General features: G+C 42.5%; 1 protein-coding gene across 3 annotated transcripts in view; it reads right to left on the bottom strand.

Moving 5' to 3' along the window:
* Positions 1 to 19,841, bottom strand: part of LOC106560277 (capping protein inhibiting regulator of actin dynamics) — a 53,301-nt gene that overhangs the window by 32,595 nt on the left and 865 nt on the right. The window contains exon 1 of one of the 3 annotated variants that reach the window (XM_045687683.1): positions 3,021 to 3,153. The exons of the other annotated variants lie outside the window; for them this stretch is intronic. Coding sequence (XP_045543639.1) covers positions 3,021 to 3,081 — 61 coding nt within the window. The 5' untranslated portion in view covers positions 3,082 to 3,153. Of the gene's footprint in view, positions 1 to 3,020; positions 3,154 to 19,841 lie in introns of those variants that run through there. 3 annotated transcript variants of the gene reach the window in all.

Below are 19,841 nucleotides of genomic sequence, written 5' to 3'. Positions count from 1 at the left end.
GAGAGAGGGGGGGTAGAGGGAAAGACAGAGAGAGAGAGGGGGGGTAGAGGGAAAGACAGAGAGAGGGGGGGGTAGAGGGAAAGACAGAGAGAGAGAGGGGGGTAGAGAGAAAGACAGAGAGAGAGAGGGGGGGTAGAGGGAAAGACAGAGAGAGGGGGGGTAGAGGGAAAGACAGAGAGAGGGGGGTAGAGGGAAAGACAGAGAGAGAGGGGGTAGAGGGAAAGACAGAGAGAGAGGGGGTAGAGGGAAAGGCAGAGAGGGGGGTAGGGGGGAAGAGAGAGAGAGGGGTAGAGGGGAAGACAGAAAGAGAGGGGGTAGGGGGAAGAGAGAGAGAGGGATAGAGGGGAAGACAGAAAGAGAGGGGGTAGAGGGAGAGACAGAGAGGGATATAGAGAGGTAAAGAGACATAGAGAAGGAGAGAGAGCGATAGACAGAGAAAATGATCCCATCCCCAGAGGGATCAGCAGCGTGCTGTACTCCCTCTGCTCAATGTTTCTACTTCCTGAGGGTGACAGAGCCTCTCAGAAATGCCTCACCCAGAATGGCTCTTTGTCCTGACTGACTAGTTAGCACAGAACAAGGAGATGTATGTGGAGATGTAAGAGAGGGAATGTGTTGGAGTATACTGTGTGTATTGATGTGTGTGAGAGAGATTGTGTTATTGATTGTAAGGAAGTGTGTTAATGTACTGTATATGTATGTGAATGGTGTGAAAGCGTGTATGTGTGTTCAGTATGTGTGTGTACAGTGAGGGGAAAAAAGTATTTGATCCCCTGCTGATTTTGTACGTTTGCCCACTGATAAAGAAATGATCAGTCTATAATTTTAATGGTAGGTTTATTTGAACAGTGAGAGACAGAATAACAACAAAGAAATCCAGAAAACGCATGTCAAAAATTTTATAAATTCATTTGCCTTTTAATGAGGGAAATAAGTATTTGACCCCTCTGCAAAACATGACTTAGTACTTGGTGGCAAAACCCTTGTTGGCAATCACAGAGGTCAGATGTTTCTTGTCGTTGGCCACCAAGTTTGCACACATCTCAGGAGGGATTTTGTCCCACTCCTCTTTGCAGATCTTCTCCAAGTCATTAAGGTTTCGAGGCTGACGTTTGGCAACTCGAACCTTCAGCTCCCTCCACAGATTTTCTACGGGATTAAGGTCTGGAGACTGGCTAGGCCACTCCAGGACCTTAATGTGCTTCTTCTTGAGCCACTCCTTTGTTGCCTTGGCCGTGTGTTTTGGGTCATTGTCACGCTGGAATACCCATCCACGGCCCATTTTCAATGCCCTGGCTGAGGGAAGGAGGTTCTCATCCAAGATTTGACGGTACATGGCCCCGTCCATCGTCCCTTTGATGCAGTGAAGTTGTCCTGTCCCCTTAGCAGAGAAACACCCCCAAAGCATGTTTCCACCTCCATGTTTGACGATGGGGATGGTGTTCTTGGGGTCATAGGCAGCATTCCTCCTCCAAACACGGCGAGTTGAGTTGATGCCAAAGAGCTCCATTTTGGTCTCATCTGACCACAACACTTTCACCCAGTTGTCCTCTGAATCATTCAGATGTTCATTGGCAAACTTCAGACGGGCATGTATATGTGCTTTCTTGAGCAGTGGGACCTTGCGGGTGCTGCAGGATTTCAGTCCTTCACGGCGTAGTGTGTTACCAATTGTTTTCTTGGTGACTCTGGTCCCAGCTGCCTTGAGATCATTGACAAGATCCTTCCGTGTAGTTCTGGGCTGATTCCTCACCGTTCTCATGATCATTGCAACTCCACAAGGTGAGATCTTGCATGGAGCCCCAGGCCGAGGGATATTGACAGTTCTTTTGTGTTTCTTCCATTTGCGAATAATCTCACCAAATGTTGTCACCTTCTCACCAAGCTGCTTGGCGATGGTCTTGTAGCCCAATCCAGCCTTGTGTAGGTCTACAATCTTGTCCCTGACATCCTTGGAGAGCTCTTTGTCTTGGCCATGTTGGAGAGTTTGGAATCTGATTGATTGATTGCTTCTGTGGACAGGTGTCTTTTTTTACAGGTAACAAGCAGCGGTTAGGAGCACTCCCTTTAAGAGTGTGCTCCTAATCTCAGCTCGTTACCTGTATAAAAGACACCTGGGAGCCAGAAATCTTTCTGATTGAGAGGGGGTCAAATACTTATTTCCCTCATTAAAATGCAAATCAATTTATAACATTTTTGACATGCGTTTGTCAGGATTCTTTTGTTGTTATTCTGTCTCTCACTGTTCAAATAAACCTACCATTAAAATTATAGACTGATCATTTCTTTGTCAGTGGGCAGACGTACAAAATCAGCAGGGGATCAAATACTTTTTTCCCCTCACTGTATGTGTGTGTACAGTATGTGTGTACAGTATGTTTGTGTACAGTATGTGTGTGGAGATGGACGTATATGCGGTGTGTGAGTACAATAGCTTTAGCTGAACTGACCACATGAGAGTGTATGTTAAGCAGGTGTCTGCGTGGCAATGAGACTGTGTGTGTCTGTGTCTGTGCGTGCGTTTGTCTGCGTGTGTTTGTCTATGTGTGTGTATGTGAGTGTGTGCATGCATGTGTGTCTGTGTGTCTGTGTATGCGTGTGTGTGCGTGCGCATGCAGTAGACTGACTTGAGAGCAGAGCTGCAGATAGGATGAGAGAAGCACGAGGAGCGGCTATGTGCTCTGCAGAAGCAGAGAGAGAGAGATGCCTTTGACAAGGGTACAGCTGCAACACAGAGTGTCAGTGGCATAGCATCACACTGCTGTATTGCAGTGCTGCTACTGTGTAGCCACCCAACAGCTCCACATCCCTCCTCTGTGACACAGCCCTGCACCATGGCTTCATAGCACTGGTTATAACCATAAGCATAGTGGGACAGCTAACAGCTAACTGCCATAGCTCAATGGCATAACTCAGTGCCATGATAGAGCAATGGGTCAGCTAAAGTGCCGTATAGCTTGTCAGCGTAAACAGCTTGTTGTCGAAGCGCATGGATGCGATGCAGCAGTGTAACCCTTTACCTATTTCAACGGCACAACTCGACAGGGCTGCGCACCACTGCAGTAAAATCTTAGGGAACATCGATCTGCCCTTCTGCACAATGTCTGTCTCTTTTACCCAGACCAGACCAGCGGCGCTGCTTCTGTTGCCTCCTCTCTCTGGGGCTTTGGGAGAAACAAAGGGAAATACAAACAGAAAGGTAAACAGCAGCTTTGGGGTTGTTATTAAAGTTATTAGGGTTGCTTAAGGCGCTCTATTGAGAGTTAGGGATATAGGATGGAGATAAGGTATGAGATCAAGGCAACTAAAGTAATTGAAGGTATGGATGAGGAAGAAGTTCTAGTCAGTAGTACTACATGTACTGTAGCATGGTGGGAGAGGGGGACAAGAGGGACATAGAATCCATAGATTCAGGTAAGGGCCTCTTCTTGGTTACAGAATATCAGTTGTTATTGACTAAAGTGCCAATAATGTCTGCAATGCTTCACAAAACATTACAACAGGGTTGTTAGTGTAACATTTACCCCTCTCTTTGTTGCCCTCTCTTCTCTCCATACATTGATGAAAAATATGTGAAGTTTAGCAACCTCCGGTTCCCATGGCAAAAGCTTCTTGGCAAATCAGTAACCAAGGAGACACCAAAGAGATCAAGAGGCTTGTCCAGACGAGTTTCAGAAAAAAGTTATTTGTTTCTCGCCATTTTGAGCTTCTAATCGAACCCACAAATGCTGATGCTCCAGATACTCAACTAGTCTAAAGAAGACGAGTTTTATTGCTTCTTTAATCAGAACTACAGTTTTCAGATGTGCTAACATAATTGTAAAAGGGTTTTCTAATGATCAATTAGCCTTTTAAAATGATAAACTTGGATTAGCTAACACAACGTGCCATTGGAACACAGGAGTGATGGTTGCTGATAATGGGCGTCTGTACGCCTGTGTAGATATTCCATTAAAAACCAGCCGTTTCCAGCTACAATAGTCATTTACAACATTAACAATGTCTACACTGTATTTCTGATCAATTTGATGTTATTTTAATGGACAAAAACGTGCTTTTCTTTCAAAAACAAGGACATTTCTAAGTGACCCCAAACTTTTGAACGGTAGTGTACATACACAGAAATATGATGGCCAAATGATGCTGTCTGTCACCATACTGCAAGTCTTACCATATGCAAGTATGTATGATCTATAAAACTGAGAGCGACAACATCAGCTTTAATATAACAGTTGGAGTGAAAAAAATAAAAGGATAGGCTAGAGAAAGAAAGATAGAAGGGATGAAAAAATAACATGAAGTTGAAGTCTAGATGTGAAGAGGAGCAGAAGAGAGATGGTTGGATGGTGGGACAGAGCGTGAGACACACAACGCAGCAGTCACATGACCAGCAGGGTTATAGTTACCCTACTGACCACTAGTGAGGTAATAGGCATCCATCGTGTGCCATACAATGACAACGAAAACAAACAAATAGGCTTTTTTTCTCTCACTGACATCTCACAATGACACAGTGATGTGAGGCTGACACTTCATGTGCAAACCGTTTTTCATGTTACCTACTGCAGCATACCACCCTGCATTCTACTGCTGGCTTGCTTCTGAAGTTAAGGCCGGTTGGTCCCTGAATGGGACACCAGATGATGCGGAATGTGGTGTTGGAGGACCAGTAGTAGGCACTCTTTGCTCTGGTCTAAAAAATATCCCAATGCCCCAGGGCAGTGATTGGGGATGTTGCCCTGTGTCGGGTGCTGTCTTTCGAGTGGGACATTAAACGGGAGTTCTGATTCTCTGTGGTCACTAAAGATCCCATGGCACTTATCGTAAGAGTAGGAGTGTTAACCCTGGTGTCCTGGCTATATTCCCCATCTGGCTGTCATACCATCATGGCCACCTAATCATCCCCAGCTTCTAATTGGCTCATTCATCCCCTGTAACTATTCCCCAGGTCATTGCTGTAAATGAGAATGTGTTCTCTGTCAATTTACCTGGTAAATTATTTTCATCCTATGAACTTTGAGAATACAGTATTACATTATCCATTTACCAGGAAGAAATGTAAAATGCAGTTTTGTTCAAATATGATTTAATGTTTTTGTGTTGAGAGCATTATACGATCCTGCTATTTGTTGATTAGAGTCAAGAGCAAACTAACAGTGCTTTTATCATTGTGTACTGTGCATACATCAATGTTAGATTTGATCTTGATGTTTAAAGAGCAATAATGTCAGTTTATGTGTATAAGAATGCAGTCTTTCCTTGCTGCTGTCGCATCTGTGTGCAAAGATATCTCTATGTGAGTGGTGTGTATGTGTGGCTGTTCCACCCTCCTGCTGTGTCACAGTAACACCATCCCTACCGTGAAGCATGGTGGTGGCAGCATCATGCTATGGCTATGCTTTTCAGCAGCCGGGACTGGGAGACAGAGTCAAGGGAACAATCAATGGAGCCAAATAAAGGCAAATCCTTGATGAAAACCTGCTTCGGAGTGCAAAAAACCTTAGACTGGGGTGAAGATTTACGTTTCCACAGTAAAATGACCCCAGAGCATACAGCCAAAGCAATGCTGGAATGACTTTAGAACAAGAATGTGAAAGTCCTTGAGTGGCACAGTCAAAGCCCAGACTTGAATCTCATTGAAAATCTGTGGAAAGACTTGAAGATTGCTGCTCACTGCAGCTCCCCATCTAACTTAACAGCTGCTTGAGACTATCTGCAAAGAAGAATGGGAGAATATCCCCAAATCCAGATGTGCAAATCTGATACAGTCATACCCTAGATGACTCAAAGCTGTAATCGCGTCCAAAGCTGCATCTACAAAGTATTGACTCAGGGGTTTGAATACTTATGTAAATTAGATGTTTCATTTTCAATAAGTTGGCTAACATTTCTAAAAACATGTTTTCACTTTGTCATTATGGGGTATTGTGTGTAGACATGTGAGAGAGAAAATTTTGAATTCAGGTTGTAACACAACAAAATGTGGAATAAGTCAAGGGGTATGAATACTTTCTGAAGGCACTGTAAATGTGTGAGTGGGCAGGAGAAAGTGTCTCTGAAGAGAGGGAGGGGTGGTCTTTTGGCCTGTGATAGGCTAGACGCCGGGTGTTCTGCTGTGTCTGTTGCTGAGGAGGCACAATGTGATACTTTGCTTCTTAGCCAGATCAGCCAGTGCAGGGGGAGAACAAAGTGGCATTCAGAATTTCAACTGGCTGATGCGCACACACAGCCAATCATTGTGAGTTAACTGTAAATGCGTGTGTAACTGTATCTGTGCCCATTATAGTTGGTATGCTACAGTGGGTCTCATAATGTTATTGCAGTCTCTCATAGAACTTCTCTAATGTCAAGAGACCTGCCTTGCAGTCTTGAGGAATTCAGAGCCTTTGTGGACTCCTTCACTGAGAATATGCTGGTGGAATCATGATGTTGTCAAAGGGTTCTAACAGTAACATGATATTTCATAGGATTATAACATTCTGAGCGGGTTAGAACTCATTAGATCTAAAGAGATGTCACAGGATGATCATAGACTGTCGAGGCTTTATTGGACTTAACGCCAAATGTCATTATAGGGTAAAGCTATATGAGTTCCATCGAGTAATATGTTTTATTGTAATCTGAGAGAATTTACAGTAACCTCAACAGATAACAAATAATCTTATTTAGCTAGCAGACTACAAGTAATCCATAATCATTTCACAGTTGTAACGGTCTCCTCCAGCATCATAATGGGGTTGGAACGGTGTCGTGTTACAGCCTAATAGGCCTGTATGAGTCTCCTATAAAGCCCCTCAGAGGGAATTGTCAGTAGTATCACACTACTGCCTCATAGGGATATACAGTACAGTAGTAATGATGGGGCTTTACCAGCCTGGAGGCTGGCTGACATTACAGCAGCATAACACATCATAGACTCACTGCTCTCTGATTGGCTTAATTCATAGAAACTCCCACAAAACACAGAAGGGTAATGAGAGGAGAATAAGTCTAAATCATTCAACATTACATGAGCTGGGAGGTTTACAGGCCAAGATCAACAGCCTGCAGCGATGATTCTCAGTCATACAGTAGCAGCCTTTTTTTCTTATATCGTAAGGCATTAATTCATTCAGGGATCATAAGTGTGGGTTTTAATTTGAACGCAAATGTGTAATTATTGGAATTCCTCCAGTATGATTGGCCTGTCAGATGATGCATTATGATAAGCTGGTCCAATTCAGGAATGTCCTGATGGATTTAAGTCTGTGGTACTACAGGAATTTTGTCGTGTTTGAATAGTGTGATTGGATCAGATGCCATTGCAAGAGGCTCATGGATCAAACTTGAGTGAAAAAAATTATAAAACAATCTATCATAGGAAGGGCTCAGATCCACTTATGGAAGAGGGAGCCAGAACTGAATACATAAAAAATAAACGCTATAGAGTAGTTTGTAGGCAATGCTGGGAAAACAGGATTCCATTTATTCAGAGAATTCCCTAAAGGATGCTTTCTATGACTGCTATTTTAGGTTGAACCAAATCGATCAAAACGTAATATTATACTTTTATTTAACTAGGCAAGTCAGTTATGAACAAATTCTTATTTACAATGACAGCCTACCCCAGTGACGCTGGGCCAATTGTTCACCGCCCTATGGGACTCCCAATCACGGCCAGATGTGATACAGCCTGGATTTACCAGAGACTGTAGTGACGCCTCTTGCATTGAGATGCAGTGCCTTAGACCGCTGCACCACTCGGGAGCCCAAAACATACAGCACAGAGGGCCAGATAACAATTAGGACAGACCTGGGAAGGAATCAAGTGATGTAATTACACCGTGTGCCACAGAGATATCGTTTTCTGACATACCCTCAATATGCTATTTAAAATATACCGAGCTCATTTCCATTTGTATTTTTTTTTTTACAGTATATCAATAACACTATTTGCTACATGTAGCCTGCCTCACCATAGATGACAAGGGTTACAGACCCAAACATATAAACAAATAACATAGCAATACTGTATGTCTTTGACAAAGTATGTTTCTGTCTAGCAAGAGACGACTTGACAATACAATCTGAGAAACAACAAGCACTTTGGTCAAAGGTTGAGGACCTTACACCTTCGCAAGGTAGTTACTGGAACTTTGGTTTTCCTAGATATTTGCTTTAAAGCAATATCCAAATCCATAGGATGTAGTGATCACAATATAATAGCCAAATCTAGGAAAACCAAAGTTCCAAAGACTGGGCCTAATATAGTGTATAAGAGTTCATACAAGAAGTTTTGTAGTGATTCATATGTTGATGATGTAAAGAATATTTGCTGGTCTTTGGTGTGTAATGAGGAGCAACCAGACACTGCACTTGACGCATTTATGAAACAATTTATTCCAGTTACTAATAAGCACGCACCCATTTAAGAAAATGACTGTAAAAACTATTAAATCCCCATGGATTGATGAGGAATTGAAAAATTGTATGGTTGAGAGAGATGAGGAAAAAGGAATGGCAAATAAGTCTGGCAGCTCAACTGATTGGCAAACGTACTGAAAATTAAGAAATCATGTGACTAAACTAAATAAAAATAAAAACAAACTACACTATGAAACAAAGATAAATTATACAAAGAATGATAGTAAAAAGCTTTGGGGCCAACTCGGCTCCTTCATTTATTGAATCAGATGGCTCATTCATCACAAAGCCCACTGATATTGCAAACTACTTTAATGACTTTTTCATTGGCAAGATAAGCAAACTTAGGGATGACATGCCAGCAACAAACGCTGACACTACACATCCAAGTATATCGGACCAAATTATGAAAGACAAGAATTGTACTTTTGAATTCCGTAAAGTCAGTGTGGAAGAGGTGGAAAAATTATTGTTGTATATCAACAATGACAATCTAGATGGAAAATGACTGAGGATAATAGCAGATGATATTGCCACTCCTATTTGCCACATCTTCAATTTAAGTCTACTAGAGAGCGTGTGCCCTCAGGCCTGGAGGGAAGCTAAAGTCATTCCGCTACCCAAGAATAGTAAAGCCCCCTTTACTGGCTCAAATAGCCGACCAATCAGCCTGTTACCAACCCTTAGTAAACTTCTGGAAAAAAATTGTGTTTGACCAGATACAATGCTATTTTACAGTAAACAAATTGACAACAGATTTTCAGCATGCTTATAGGAAAGAACACTCAACAAGCACAGCACTTACACAAATGACTGATGATTGGCTGAGAGAAATTGATGATAAAATTATTGTGGGGGCTGTCTTGTTAGACTTCAGTGCAGTTTTTCACATTATTGATCATAGTCTGCTGCTGGAAAAACATATGTGTTATTGCTTTACACCCTCTGCTACAATGTGGATAAAGAGTTACTTGTCCAACAGAACACAGAGGGTGTTCTTTAATGGAAGCTTATCAAATATAATCCAGTTAGAATCAGGAATTCCCATGGGTAGCTGTTTAGGCACCTTGCTTTTTTCAATTTTTACTAACGACATGCCACTGACTTTGAGTAAAGCCAGAGTGTCTATCTATGGGGATTAGGGGCCGATTTCAAGTTTTCATAACAATCGGTAATCGGTATTTTTGGCCACCGATTTGCCGAATTATATATATATATATATATATTTTTTTTTTTAAAACCTTTATTTAACTAGGCAAGTCAGTTAAAGAACACATTCTTATTTTCAATGACGGCCTAGGAACGGTGGGTTAACTGCCTTGTTCAGGGGCAGAACGACAGATTTTTACCTTGTCAGCTTGGGGATGCAACCTTACGTTACTAGCCCAACGCTCTAACCACCTGCTTTATGTTGCCAAGGTAAGTTGCTAGCTAGCATTAAACTTATCTTATAAAAAACAATCAATCAATCATAAACACTAGTTAACTACACATGGTTGATGATATTACTAGTTTATCTAGCCTGTCCTGCTTTGCATATAATCGATGTGGTGCGCATTCGCGAAAAAGGACTGTCTTTCTTAAAATCAATACACAAGTATATATATACTGCTTAAAAAAATAAATGGAACACTAAAATAACACATCCTAGATCTGAATGAAAGAAATCATCTTATTAAATACTTTTTTCTTTACATAGTTGAATGTGCTGACAACAAAATCACACAAAAATAATAAATGGAAATCCAATTTATCAACACATGGAGGTCTGGATTTGGAGTTACACTCAAAATTAAAGTGGAAAACCACACTACAGGCTGATCCAACTTTGATGTAATGTCCTTAAAACAAGTCAAAATGAGGCTCAGTAGTGTGTGTGGCCTCCACGTGCCTGTATGACCTCCCTACAACGCCTGGGCATGCTCCTGATGAGGTGGCGGATGGTCTCCTGAGGGATCTCCTCCCAGACCTGGACTAAAGCATCCGCCAACTCCTGGACAGTCTGTGGTGCAACGTGGCGTTGGTGGATGGAGCGAGACATGATGTCCCAGATGTGCTCAATTGGATTCAGGTCTGGGGAACGGGCGGGCCAGTCCATAGCATCAATGCCTTCCTCTTGCAGGAACTGCTGACACACTCCAGCCACATGAGGTCTAGCATTGTCTTGCATTAGGAGGAACCCAGGGCCAACCGCACCAGCATATGGTCTCACAAGGGGTCTGAGGATCTCATCTCGGTACCTAATGGCAGTCAGGCTACCTCTGGCGAGCACATGGAGGGCTGTGCGGCCCCCCAAAGAAATGCCACCCCACACCATGACTGACCCACCGCCAAACCGGTCATGCTGGAGGATGTTGCAGGCAGCAGAACGTTCTCCACGGCGTCTCCAGACTCTGTCACGTCTGTCACGTGCTCAGTGTGAACCTGCTTTCATCTGTGAAGAGCACAGGGCGCCAGTGGTGAATTTGCCAATCTTGGTGTTCTCTGGCAAATGCCAAACGTCCTGCATGGTGTTGGGCTGTAAGCACAACCCCCACCTGTGGACGTCGGGCCCTCATACCACCCTCATGGAGTCTGTTTCTGACCGTTTGAGCAGACACATGCACATTTGTGGCCTGCTGGAGGTCATTTTGCAGGGCTCTGGCAGTGCTCCTCCTGCTCCTCCTTGCACAAAGGCGGAGGTAGCGGTCCTGCTGCTGGGTTGTTGCCCTCCTACGGCCTCCTCCACGTCTCCTGATGTACTGGCCTGTCTCCTGGTAGCGCCTCCATGCTCTGGACACTACGCTGACAGACACAGCAAACCTTCTTGCCACAGCTTGCATTGATGTGCCATCCTGGATGAGCTGCACTACCTGAGCCACTTGTGTGGGTTGTAGACTACGTCTCATGCTACCACTAGAGTGAAAGCACCACCAGCATTCAAAAGTGACCAAAACTTCAGCCAGGAAGCATAGGAACTGAGAAGTGGTCTGTGGTCACCACCTGCAGAACCACTCCTTTATTGGGGGTGTCTTGCTTATTGTCTATAATTTCCACCTGTTGTCTTTTCCATTTGCACAACAGCATGTGAAATTTATTGTCAATCAGTGTTGCTTCCTAAGTGGACAGTTTGATTTCACAGAAGTGTGATTGACTTGGAGTTACATTGTGTTGTTTAAGTGTTCCCTTTATTTTTTTGAGCAGTGTATTTTTAAACCTGCATATTTAGTTAATATTGCCTGCTAACATGAATTTATTTTAACTAGGGAACATGTGTCACTTCTCTAGCAAACAGAGTCAGGGTATATGCAGCAGTTTGGGCCGCCTGACTTGTTGCAAACTGTGAAGACTATTTCTTCCTAACAAAGACAGCAGACTTCGTCAAACGGGGATGATTTAACAAAAGCGCATTTGCGAAAAAAAGCACAATCGTTGCACGACTGTACCTAACCACAAACATCAATGCCTTTCTTAAAATCAATACACAGAAGTATATATTTTTAAACCTGCATATTTAGCTAAAAGAAATCCAGGTTAGCAGGCAATATTAACCAGGTGAAATTCTGTCAGTTCTCTTGCGTTCGTTGCACGCAGAATCAGGGTATACAGAATCTGGCTCGTTGCGAACTAATTTGCCAGAATTTTACGGAACTATGAAATAACATTGTAGGTTGTGCGATGTAACAGGAATATTTAGATTTATGGATGCCACCCGTTAGATAAAATACGGAACGGTTCCGTATGTCACTGAAATAATAATGTTTTCGAGATGATAGTTTCCGGATTTGACCATATTAATGACCTAAGGTTTATTATATTATAGTTAAGTCTATGATTTGATATTTGATAGAGCAGTCTGACTGAGCGGTGGTAGGCAGCAGCAGGCTCGTAATAGTCAAAGGTATATGGTTTAGAGAGAAATAGTCGACGCGTCATAATTCCTGTAATAACTTGCGGCTGAACTTGAAAGGGGTTCCTTCGTTATTTTACCGTTCATGTCTTCCATAGAGAATGTCTTGATCTACTTCAAATAAGGTCTGTGTTTTGTGCTTAAACCGCCTCAACGTTTTGATACCCGTGTAAATCTCACTAGGTAACGTTTGTCAACATATTTTCATAAATCCACTCTACAAAAAAATGTATCTTCGCTTATATTGATCAGAGTTATATCCTATGGATATCTACACAGTTATAAAATTGGCATGGTGGTGTAAGCCTAAACCAAACACAGACCTTATTTTAAGTTAATCTAAAAATATCCTATGGAATAAATGAAGGAACCGCTTTTCAGATTTTGCTAGAAGGTGTCATGGGAATTATGACTCGCACTTTGGTAGTCAATTCTTACCATGCCCATTATTAAAATAGGATTTCCTGCATATAGAAATTACAGTTTTTGTTTTCAGCATTCATCACAGGTAAGTTAAACTCTATTAATTAGCATGACATAATTATTTGATACATCAGAAAAGCAGAACTTAATATTTGGTACAGAAACCTTTGTTTGCAATTACAGAGATCATACGTTTCCTGTAGTTCATGACCAGGTTTGCACACACTGCAGCAGGGATTTTGGCCCACTTCTCCATACAGACCTTCTCCAGATCCTTCAGGTTTCGGGGCTGTCGCTGGGCAATACGGACTTTCAGCTCCCTCCAAAGATTTTCTATTGGGTTCAGGTCTGGAGACTGGCTAGGCCACTCCAGGACCTTGATGCTTCTTACGGAGCCACTCCTTAGTTGCCCTGGCTGTGTGTTTCGGGTCGTTGTCATGCTGGAAGACCCAGCCACAACCCATCTTCAACGCTCTTACTGAGGGAAGGAGGTTGTTGGCCAAGATCTCGCGATACATGGCCCCATCCATCCTCCTCTCAATACGGTGCAGTCGTCCTGTCCCCTTTGCAGAAAAGCATCCCCAAAGAATGATGTTTTCACCTCCATGCTTCACGGTTGGGATGGTGTTCTTGGGGTTGTACTCATCCTTCTTCTTCCTCCAAACACGGCGAGTGGAATTTAGACCAAAAAGCTCTATTTTTGTCTCATCAGACCACATGACCTTCTCCCATTCCTCCTCTGGATCATCCAGATGGTCATTGGCAAACTTCAGATGGGCCTGGACATCCGCTGGCTTGAGCAGGGGGACCTTGCGTGCGCTGCAGGATTTTAATCCATGACGGCGTAGTGTGTTACTAATGGTTTTCTTTGAGACTGTGGTCCCAGCTCTCTTCAGGTCATTGACCAGGTCCTGCCGTGTAGTTCTGGGCTGATCCCTCACCTTCCTCATGATCATTGATGCCCCACGAGGTGAGATCTTGCATGGAGCCCCAGACCGAGGGTGATTGACCGTCATCTTGAACTTCTTTCATTTTCTAATAATTGCACCAACAGTTGTTGCCTTCTCACCAAGCTGCTTGCCTATTGTCCTGTAGCCCATCCCAGCCTTGTGCAGGTCTACAATTTTATCCCTGATGTCCTTACACAGCTCTCTGGTCTTGGCCATTGTGGAGAGGTTGGAGTCTGTTTGATTGAGTGTGTGGACAGGTGTCTTTTATGCAGGTAACGAGTTCAAACAGGTGCAGTTAATACAGGTAATGAGTGGAGAACAGGAGGGCTTCTTAAAGAAAAACTAACAGGTCTGTGAGAGCCGGAATTCTTACTGGTTGGTAGGTGATCAAATACTTATGTCATGCAATAAAATGCAAATTAATTATTTAAAAATCATACAATGTGATTTTCTTGATTTTTGTTTTAGATTCTGTCTCTCACAGTTGAAGTGTACCTATGATAAAAATTACAGACCTCTTCATGCTTTGTAAGTAGGAAAACCTGCAAAATCGGCAGTGTATCAAATACTTGTTCTCCCCACTGTATATATATATATACAGTGGGGATATATACATTTATATGTATATATACATATATATAAAAAAAAATCATCATAATAATCGGCCGATTAATCGGTATCGGGTTTTTGGGTCCTCCAATAATCGGTATTGGTGTCGAAAAATCATAGTCGGTCGACCTCTAATGGGGATGACTCAACATTATACACGTCAGCTACGACAGCGACTGAAATGACTGCAACACACAACAAAGAGCTGCAGTTAGTTTCAGAGTGGGTGGCATGGAATAAGTTATCCCTAAATATTTCTAAAACTAAAAGCATTGTATTTGGAACAAAACACTCACTAAACCCTAAACTTCAACTAAATCTTGTAATAAATAATGTGGAAACTGAGCAAGTTGAGATGACTAAACTGCTTGGAGTAACCCTAGATTGTAAACTGTCATGGTCAAAACATATTGATGCAGTAGTAGCTAAGAAGGGGAGAAGTCTGTCTATAATAAAGCAATGCTCTGCCTTCTTAACAACACTATCAACAAGGCAGGTCCTACAGGCCCTAGTTTTGTCGCACCTTAACTACTGTTCAGTCGTGTGGTCAGGTGCCACAAAAAAGGACTTAGGAAAATTGCAACTGGCTCAGAACAGGGCAGCACGGCTGGCCCTTGGATGTACACAAAGAGCTAATATTAATAATATGCATGTCAATCTCTCCTGGCTCAAAGTGGAGGAGAGATTGACTTCATCACTACTTGTATTTATGAGAGGTATTGACATGTTGAATGCACCGAGCTGTCTGTCTAAACTACTGGCACACAGCTCAGACACCCATGCATACCCCACAAGACATGCCACAAGAGGTCTCTTCACAGTCCCCAAGTCCAGAACAGACTATGGGAGGCACACAGTACTACATAGAGCCATGACTACATGGAACTCTATTCCACATCAAGTAACTGACGCAAGCAGTAAAATTTGATTTAAAATGTACCCGCAAAACACCAGTCTCAACGTCAACAGTGAAGAGGCGACTCCGGGATGTTGGCCTTCTAGGCAGAGTTGCAAAGAAAAATACATATCTCAGACTGGCAAATAAAAAGAAAAGATTAAGATGGGCAAAAGAACACAGCCACTGGACAGAGGAACTCTGCATAGAAGGCCAGCATCCCGGAGTCGCCTCTTCACTGTTGACGTTGAGACCGGTGTTTTGCGGGTACTATTTAATGAAGCTGCCAGTTGAGGACTTGTGAGGTGTCTGTTTCTCAAACTAGACACTCTAATGTACTTGTCCTCTTGCTCAGTTGTGCACCAAGGCCTCCCACTCCTCTTTCTATTCTGATTAGAGCCAGTTTGCGCTGTTCTGTGAAGGGAGTAGTACACATGGATGAACGAGATCTTCAGTTTCTTGGCAGGTTCTTGCATGTAATAGCCTTCATTTCTCAGAGCAAGAATAGACTGACAACTTTCAGAAGAAAAGTATTTGTTTCTGGCCATTTTGAGCCTGTAATCGAACCCATAAGTGCTGATGCTCCACATACTCAACTAGTATAAAGATGGCCAGGTTTATTGCTTCTTCAATCAGCACAACGGTTTTCAGCTGTGCTAACATGATTGCAAAAGGGTTTTCTAATGATCAATTAGCCTTTTAAAATGTAAAACTTGGATTAGCTAACACAACGTGCCATTGGAACATAGGAGTGATGGTTGCTGATAATGGACCTCTGTACACCTAAAGTTGAAGTCAGAAGTTTACATACACCTTAGCCAAATACATTTAAACTCAGTTTTTCACAATTCCTGGCATTTAATCGTAGTAAAAAGTCCCTGTCTTAGGTCAGTTAGGATCACCACTTTATTTTAAGAATGTGAAATGTCAGAATAATAGTAGAGAGAATGATTTATTTCAGCTTTTATTTCTTTCATCACATTCCCAGTGGGTCAGAAGTTTACATACACTCAATTAGTATTTGGTAGCATTGCCATTAAATTCTTTAACTTGGGTCAAACGTTTTGGGTAGCCTTCCACAACGTTCCCACAATAAGTTTGGTGAATTTTGGCCCATTCCTCCTGACAGAGCTGGTGTAACTGGGTCAGGTTTGTAGGCTTCCTTGCTCGCAAACACTTTTTCAGTTCTGCCCACAAACTTTCTATAGGATTGAGGTCAGGGCTTTGTGATGGCCACTCCAATACCTTGACTTTGTTGTCCTTAAGCCATTTTGGCACAACTTTCGAAGTATGCTTGGGATCATTATCCATTTGGAAGACCCATTTGCGACCAAGCTTTAACTTCCTGACAAATGTCTTGAGATGTTGCTTCAATATATCCACATAATTTTCCTGCCTCATGATGCCATCTATTTTGTGAAGTACACCAGTCCCTCCTGCACCAAAGCACCCCCACAACATGATGCTGCCACCCCCGTGCTTCACGGTTGGGATGGTGTTCTTCGGCTTGCAAGCATCCATATTTTTCCTCCAAACATAACAATGGTCATTATGGCCAAAAAGTTATATTTTTGTTTCATCAGACCAGAGGACATTTCTCCAAAAAGTACGATCTTTGTCCCCATGTGCAGTTTCAAACCATAGTCTGGCTTTTTTATAGCGGTTTTGGAGCCGTGGCTTCTTCCTTGCTGAGTGGCATTTCAGGTTATGTTGATATAGGACTCGTTTTACTGTGGATATAGATACTTTTGTACCTGTTTCCTCCAGCATCTTCACAAGGTCCTTTTCTGTTGTTCTGGGATTGATTTTCACTTTTCGCACCAAAGTACGTTCATCTATAGGAGACAGAACGCGTCTCCTTCCTGAGCGGTATGACGGCTGCGTGGTCCCATGGTGTTTATACTTGCGTACTATTGTTTGTACAGATGAACGTGGTTCCTTCAGGCGTTTGGAAATTGCTCCCAAGGATGAACCAGACTTGTGGAGGTCTACAATTTTTTTCTGCGGTCTTGGCTGATTTCTTTTGATTTTCCCATGATATCAAGCAAAGAGGCACTGAGTTTGGAGGTAGGCCTTGAAATACATCCACAGGTACACCTCCAATTGACTCAAATTATGTCAGTTGGCCTATCAGAAGCTCCTAAAGCCATGACATCATTTTCTGGAATTTTCCAAGCTGTTTAAAGGCACAGTCAACTTAGTGTATGTAAACTTCTGACCCACTGGAATTGTGATACAGTGAGTTATAAGTGAAATAATCTGTCTGTAAACAATTGTTGGAAAAATTACTTGTGTCATGCACAAAATAGATGTCCTAACCGACTTGCCAAAACTATAGTTTGTTAACAAGAACTTTGTGGAGTGGTTTAAAAACTAGTTTTAAGACTCCAACCTAAGTGTATGTAAAATTCCGACTTCAACTGTATGTAGACATTCCATAAAAAACAGCCGTTTCCAGCTACAATAGTAATTTACAACATTAACATTAACAATGTCTACACTGCATTTCTGATAAATGTTATGTTATTTTAATGGACAAGAAATGTGCTTTTCTTTCAAAAACAAGGTCATTTCTAAGTGACCCCAAACTTTAGAACGGTAGTATACAGTGGGGGAAAAAAGTATTTGATCCCCTGCTGATTTTGTACGTTTGCCCACTTACAAAGAAATGATCAGTCTATAATTTTAATGATAGGTTTATATGAACAGTGAGAGACAGAATAACAACAAAAAAATCTAGAAAAACGCATGTCAAAAATGTTATAAAATGATTTCCATTTTAATGAGGGAAATAAGTATTTGACCTCTCTGCAAAACATGACTTAGTACTTGGCGACAAAACCCTTGTTGGCAATCACAGAGGTGAAGTAGGGTTTCCCCTTGCGTTGCAAGGGTCGTGGCTTTTGTGGCGCGATGGGTAACGATGCTTTGTGGGGTGTCAGTTGTTGATGTGTGCAAGGGTCCCTGGTTCGAGCCCAGGTTGGGGCGAAGAGAGGGACGGAACCTACACTGTTACATTTGCACACATCTCAGGAGGGATTTTGTCCCACTCCTCTTTGCAGATCTTCTCCAAGTCATTAAGGTTTCGAGGCTGACGTTTGGCAACTCGAACCTTCAGCTCCCTCCACAGATTTTCTATGGAGAATGGCTAGGCCACTCCAGGACCTTAATGTGCTTCTTCTTGAGCTACTAATTTGTTGCCTTGGCCGTGTGTTTTGGGTTATTGTCATGCTGGAATACCCATCCACGACCCATTTTCAATGCCCTGGCTGAGGGAAGGAGGTTCTCACCAAAAATTTGACAGTACATGGCCCCGTCAAATGAAGCGGTGAAGTTGTCCTGTCCCCTTAGCAGAAAAACACCCCTAAAGCATAATGTTTCCACCTCCATGTTTGACGGTGGAGATGGTGTTCTTGGGGTCATAGGCAGCATTCCTCCTCCTCCAAACACGGCGAGTTGAGTTGATGCCAAAGAGCTCCATTTTGGTCTCATCTGACCACAACACTTTCACCAGTTGTCCTCTGAATCATTCAGATGTTCATTGGCAAACTTCAGACGGGCATGTATATGTATTCTTGAGCAGGGGGACCTTGCGGGCGCTGCAGGATTTCAGTCCTTCACGGCGTATTGTGTTACCAATAGTTTTCTTGGTGACAATGGTCCCAGCTGCCTTGAGATCATTGACAAGATCCTCCCGTGTAGTTCTGGGCTGATTCCTCACCATTCTCATGATCATTGCAACCCCACAATGTGAGATCTTGCATGGAGCCCCAGGCTGAGGGATATTGACAGTTCTTTTGTGTTTCTTCCATTTGCGAATAATCTCACCAAATGTTGTCACCTTCTCACCAAGCTGCTTGGCGATGGTCTTGTAGCCCAATCCAGCCTTGTGTAGGTCTACAATCTTGTCCCTGACATCCTTGGAGAGCTCTTTGTCTTGGCCATGTGGAGAGTTTGGAATCTGATTGATTGCTTCTGTGGACAGGTGTCTTTTTTTACAGGTAACAAGCAGCGGTTAGGAGCACTCCCTTTAAGAGTGTGCTCCTAATCTCAGCTCGTTACCTGTATAAAAGACACCTGGGAGCCAGAAATCTTTCTGACTGAGAGGGGGTCAAATACTTATCTCCCTCATTAAAATGCAAATCAATTTATAACATTTTTGACATGTGTTTTTCTGGATATTTTTGTTGTTATTCTGTCTCTCACTGTTCAAATAAACCTACCATTAAAATTATAGACTGATCCTTTCTTTGTCAGTGGGCAAACATACAAAATCAGCAGGGGATCAAATACTTTTTTCCCCCACTACATGTACTATGAGATATGAAACTCTTTCAGAGGCCAAATGTCAACAATGCTCCCCTCCCTGGCTTGGAGACATAAACATGGCTGGCCATTTAAAATTATGTCTTTCCACAGGCTACATCACACATAAAGGTATGGGGCCTTACTGGATCATCATATTGCTTACTCTGCAATGTGTAAACTAATGAGATACTCAAAAGAAGCCAACCATAACTGATATGGACACAACTCGGCATCACCCAACCGAGATACAGTGTGTTTACTGCAGATAACAGCTCTGAATGTCAATTTCTGGCTAAATTCAATGATTCATGTTCTCTATATTAAGATCAAAGTAAAATTGCTATGTATAACGGTACGTGCTGCA

Source organism: Salmo salar, chromosome ssa10 (genome assembly GCF_905237065.1).
Source record: "Salmo salar chromosome ssa10, Ssal_v3.1, whole genome shotgun sequence".
Lineage (NCBI taxonomy): Eukaryota > Metazoa > Chordata > Actinopteri > Salmoniformes > Salmonidae > Salmo > Salmo salar.
Note: the sequence above shows the minus strand (reverse complement) of the source record. Positions and strands in the feature narration are given on the sequence as shown.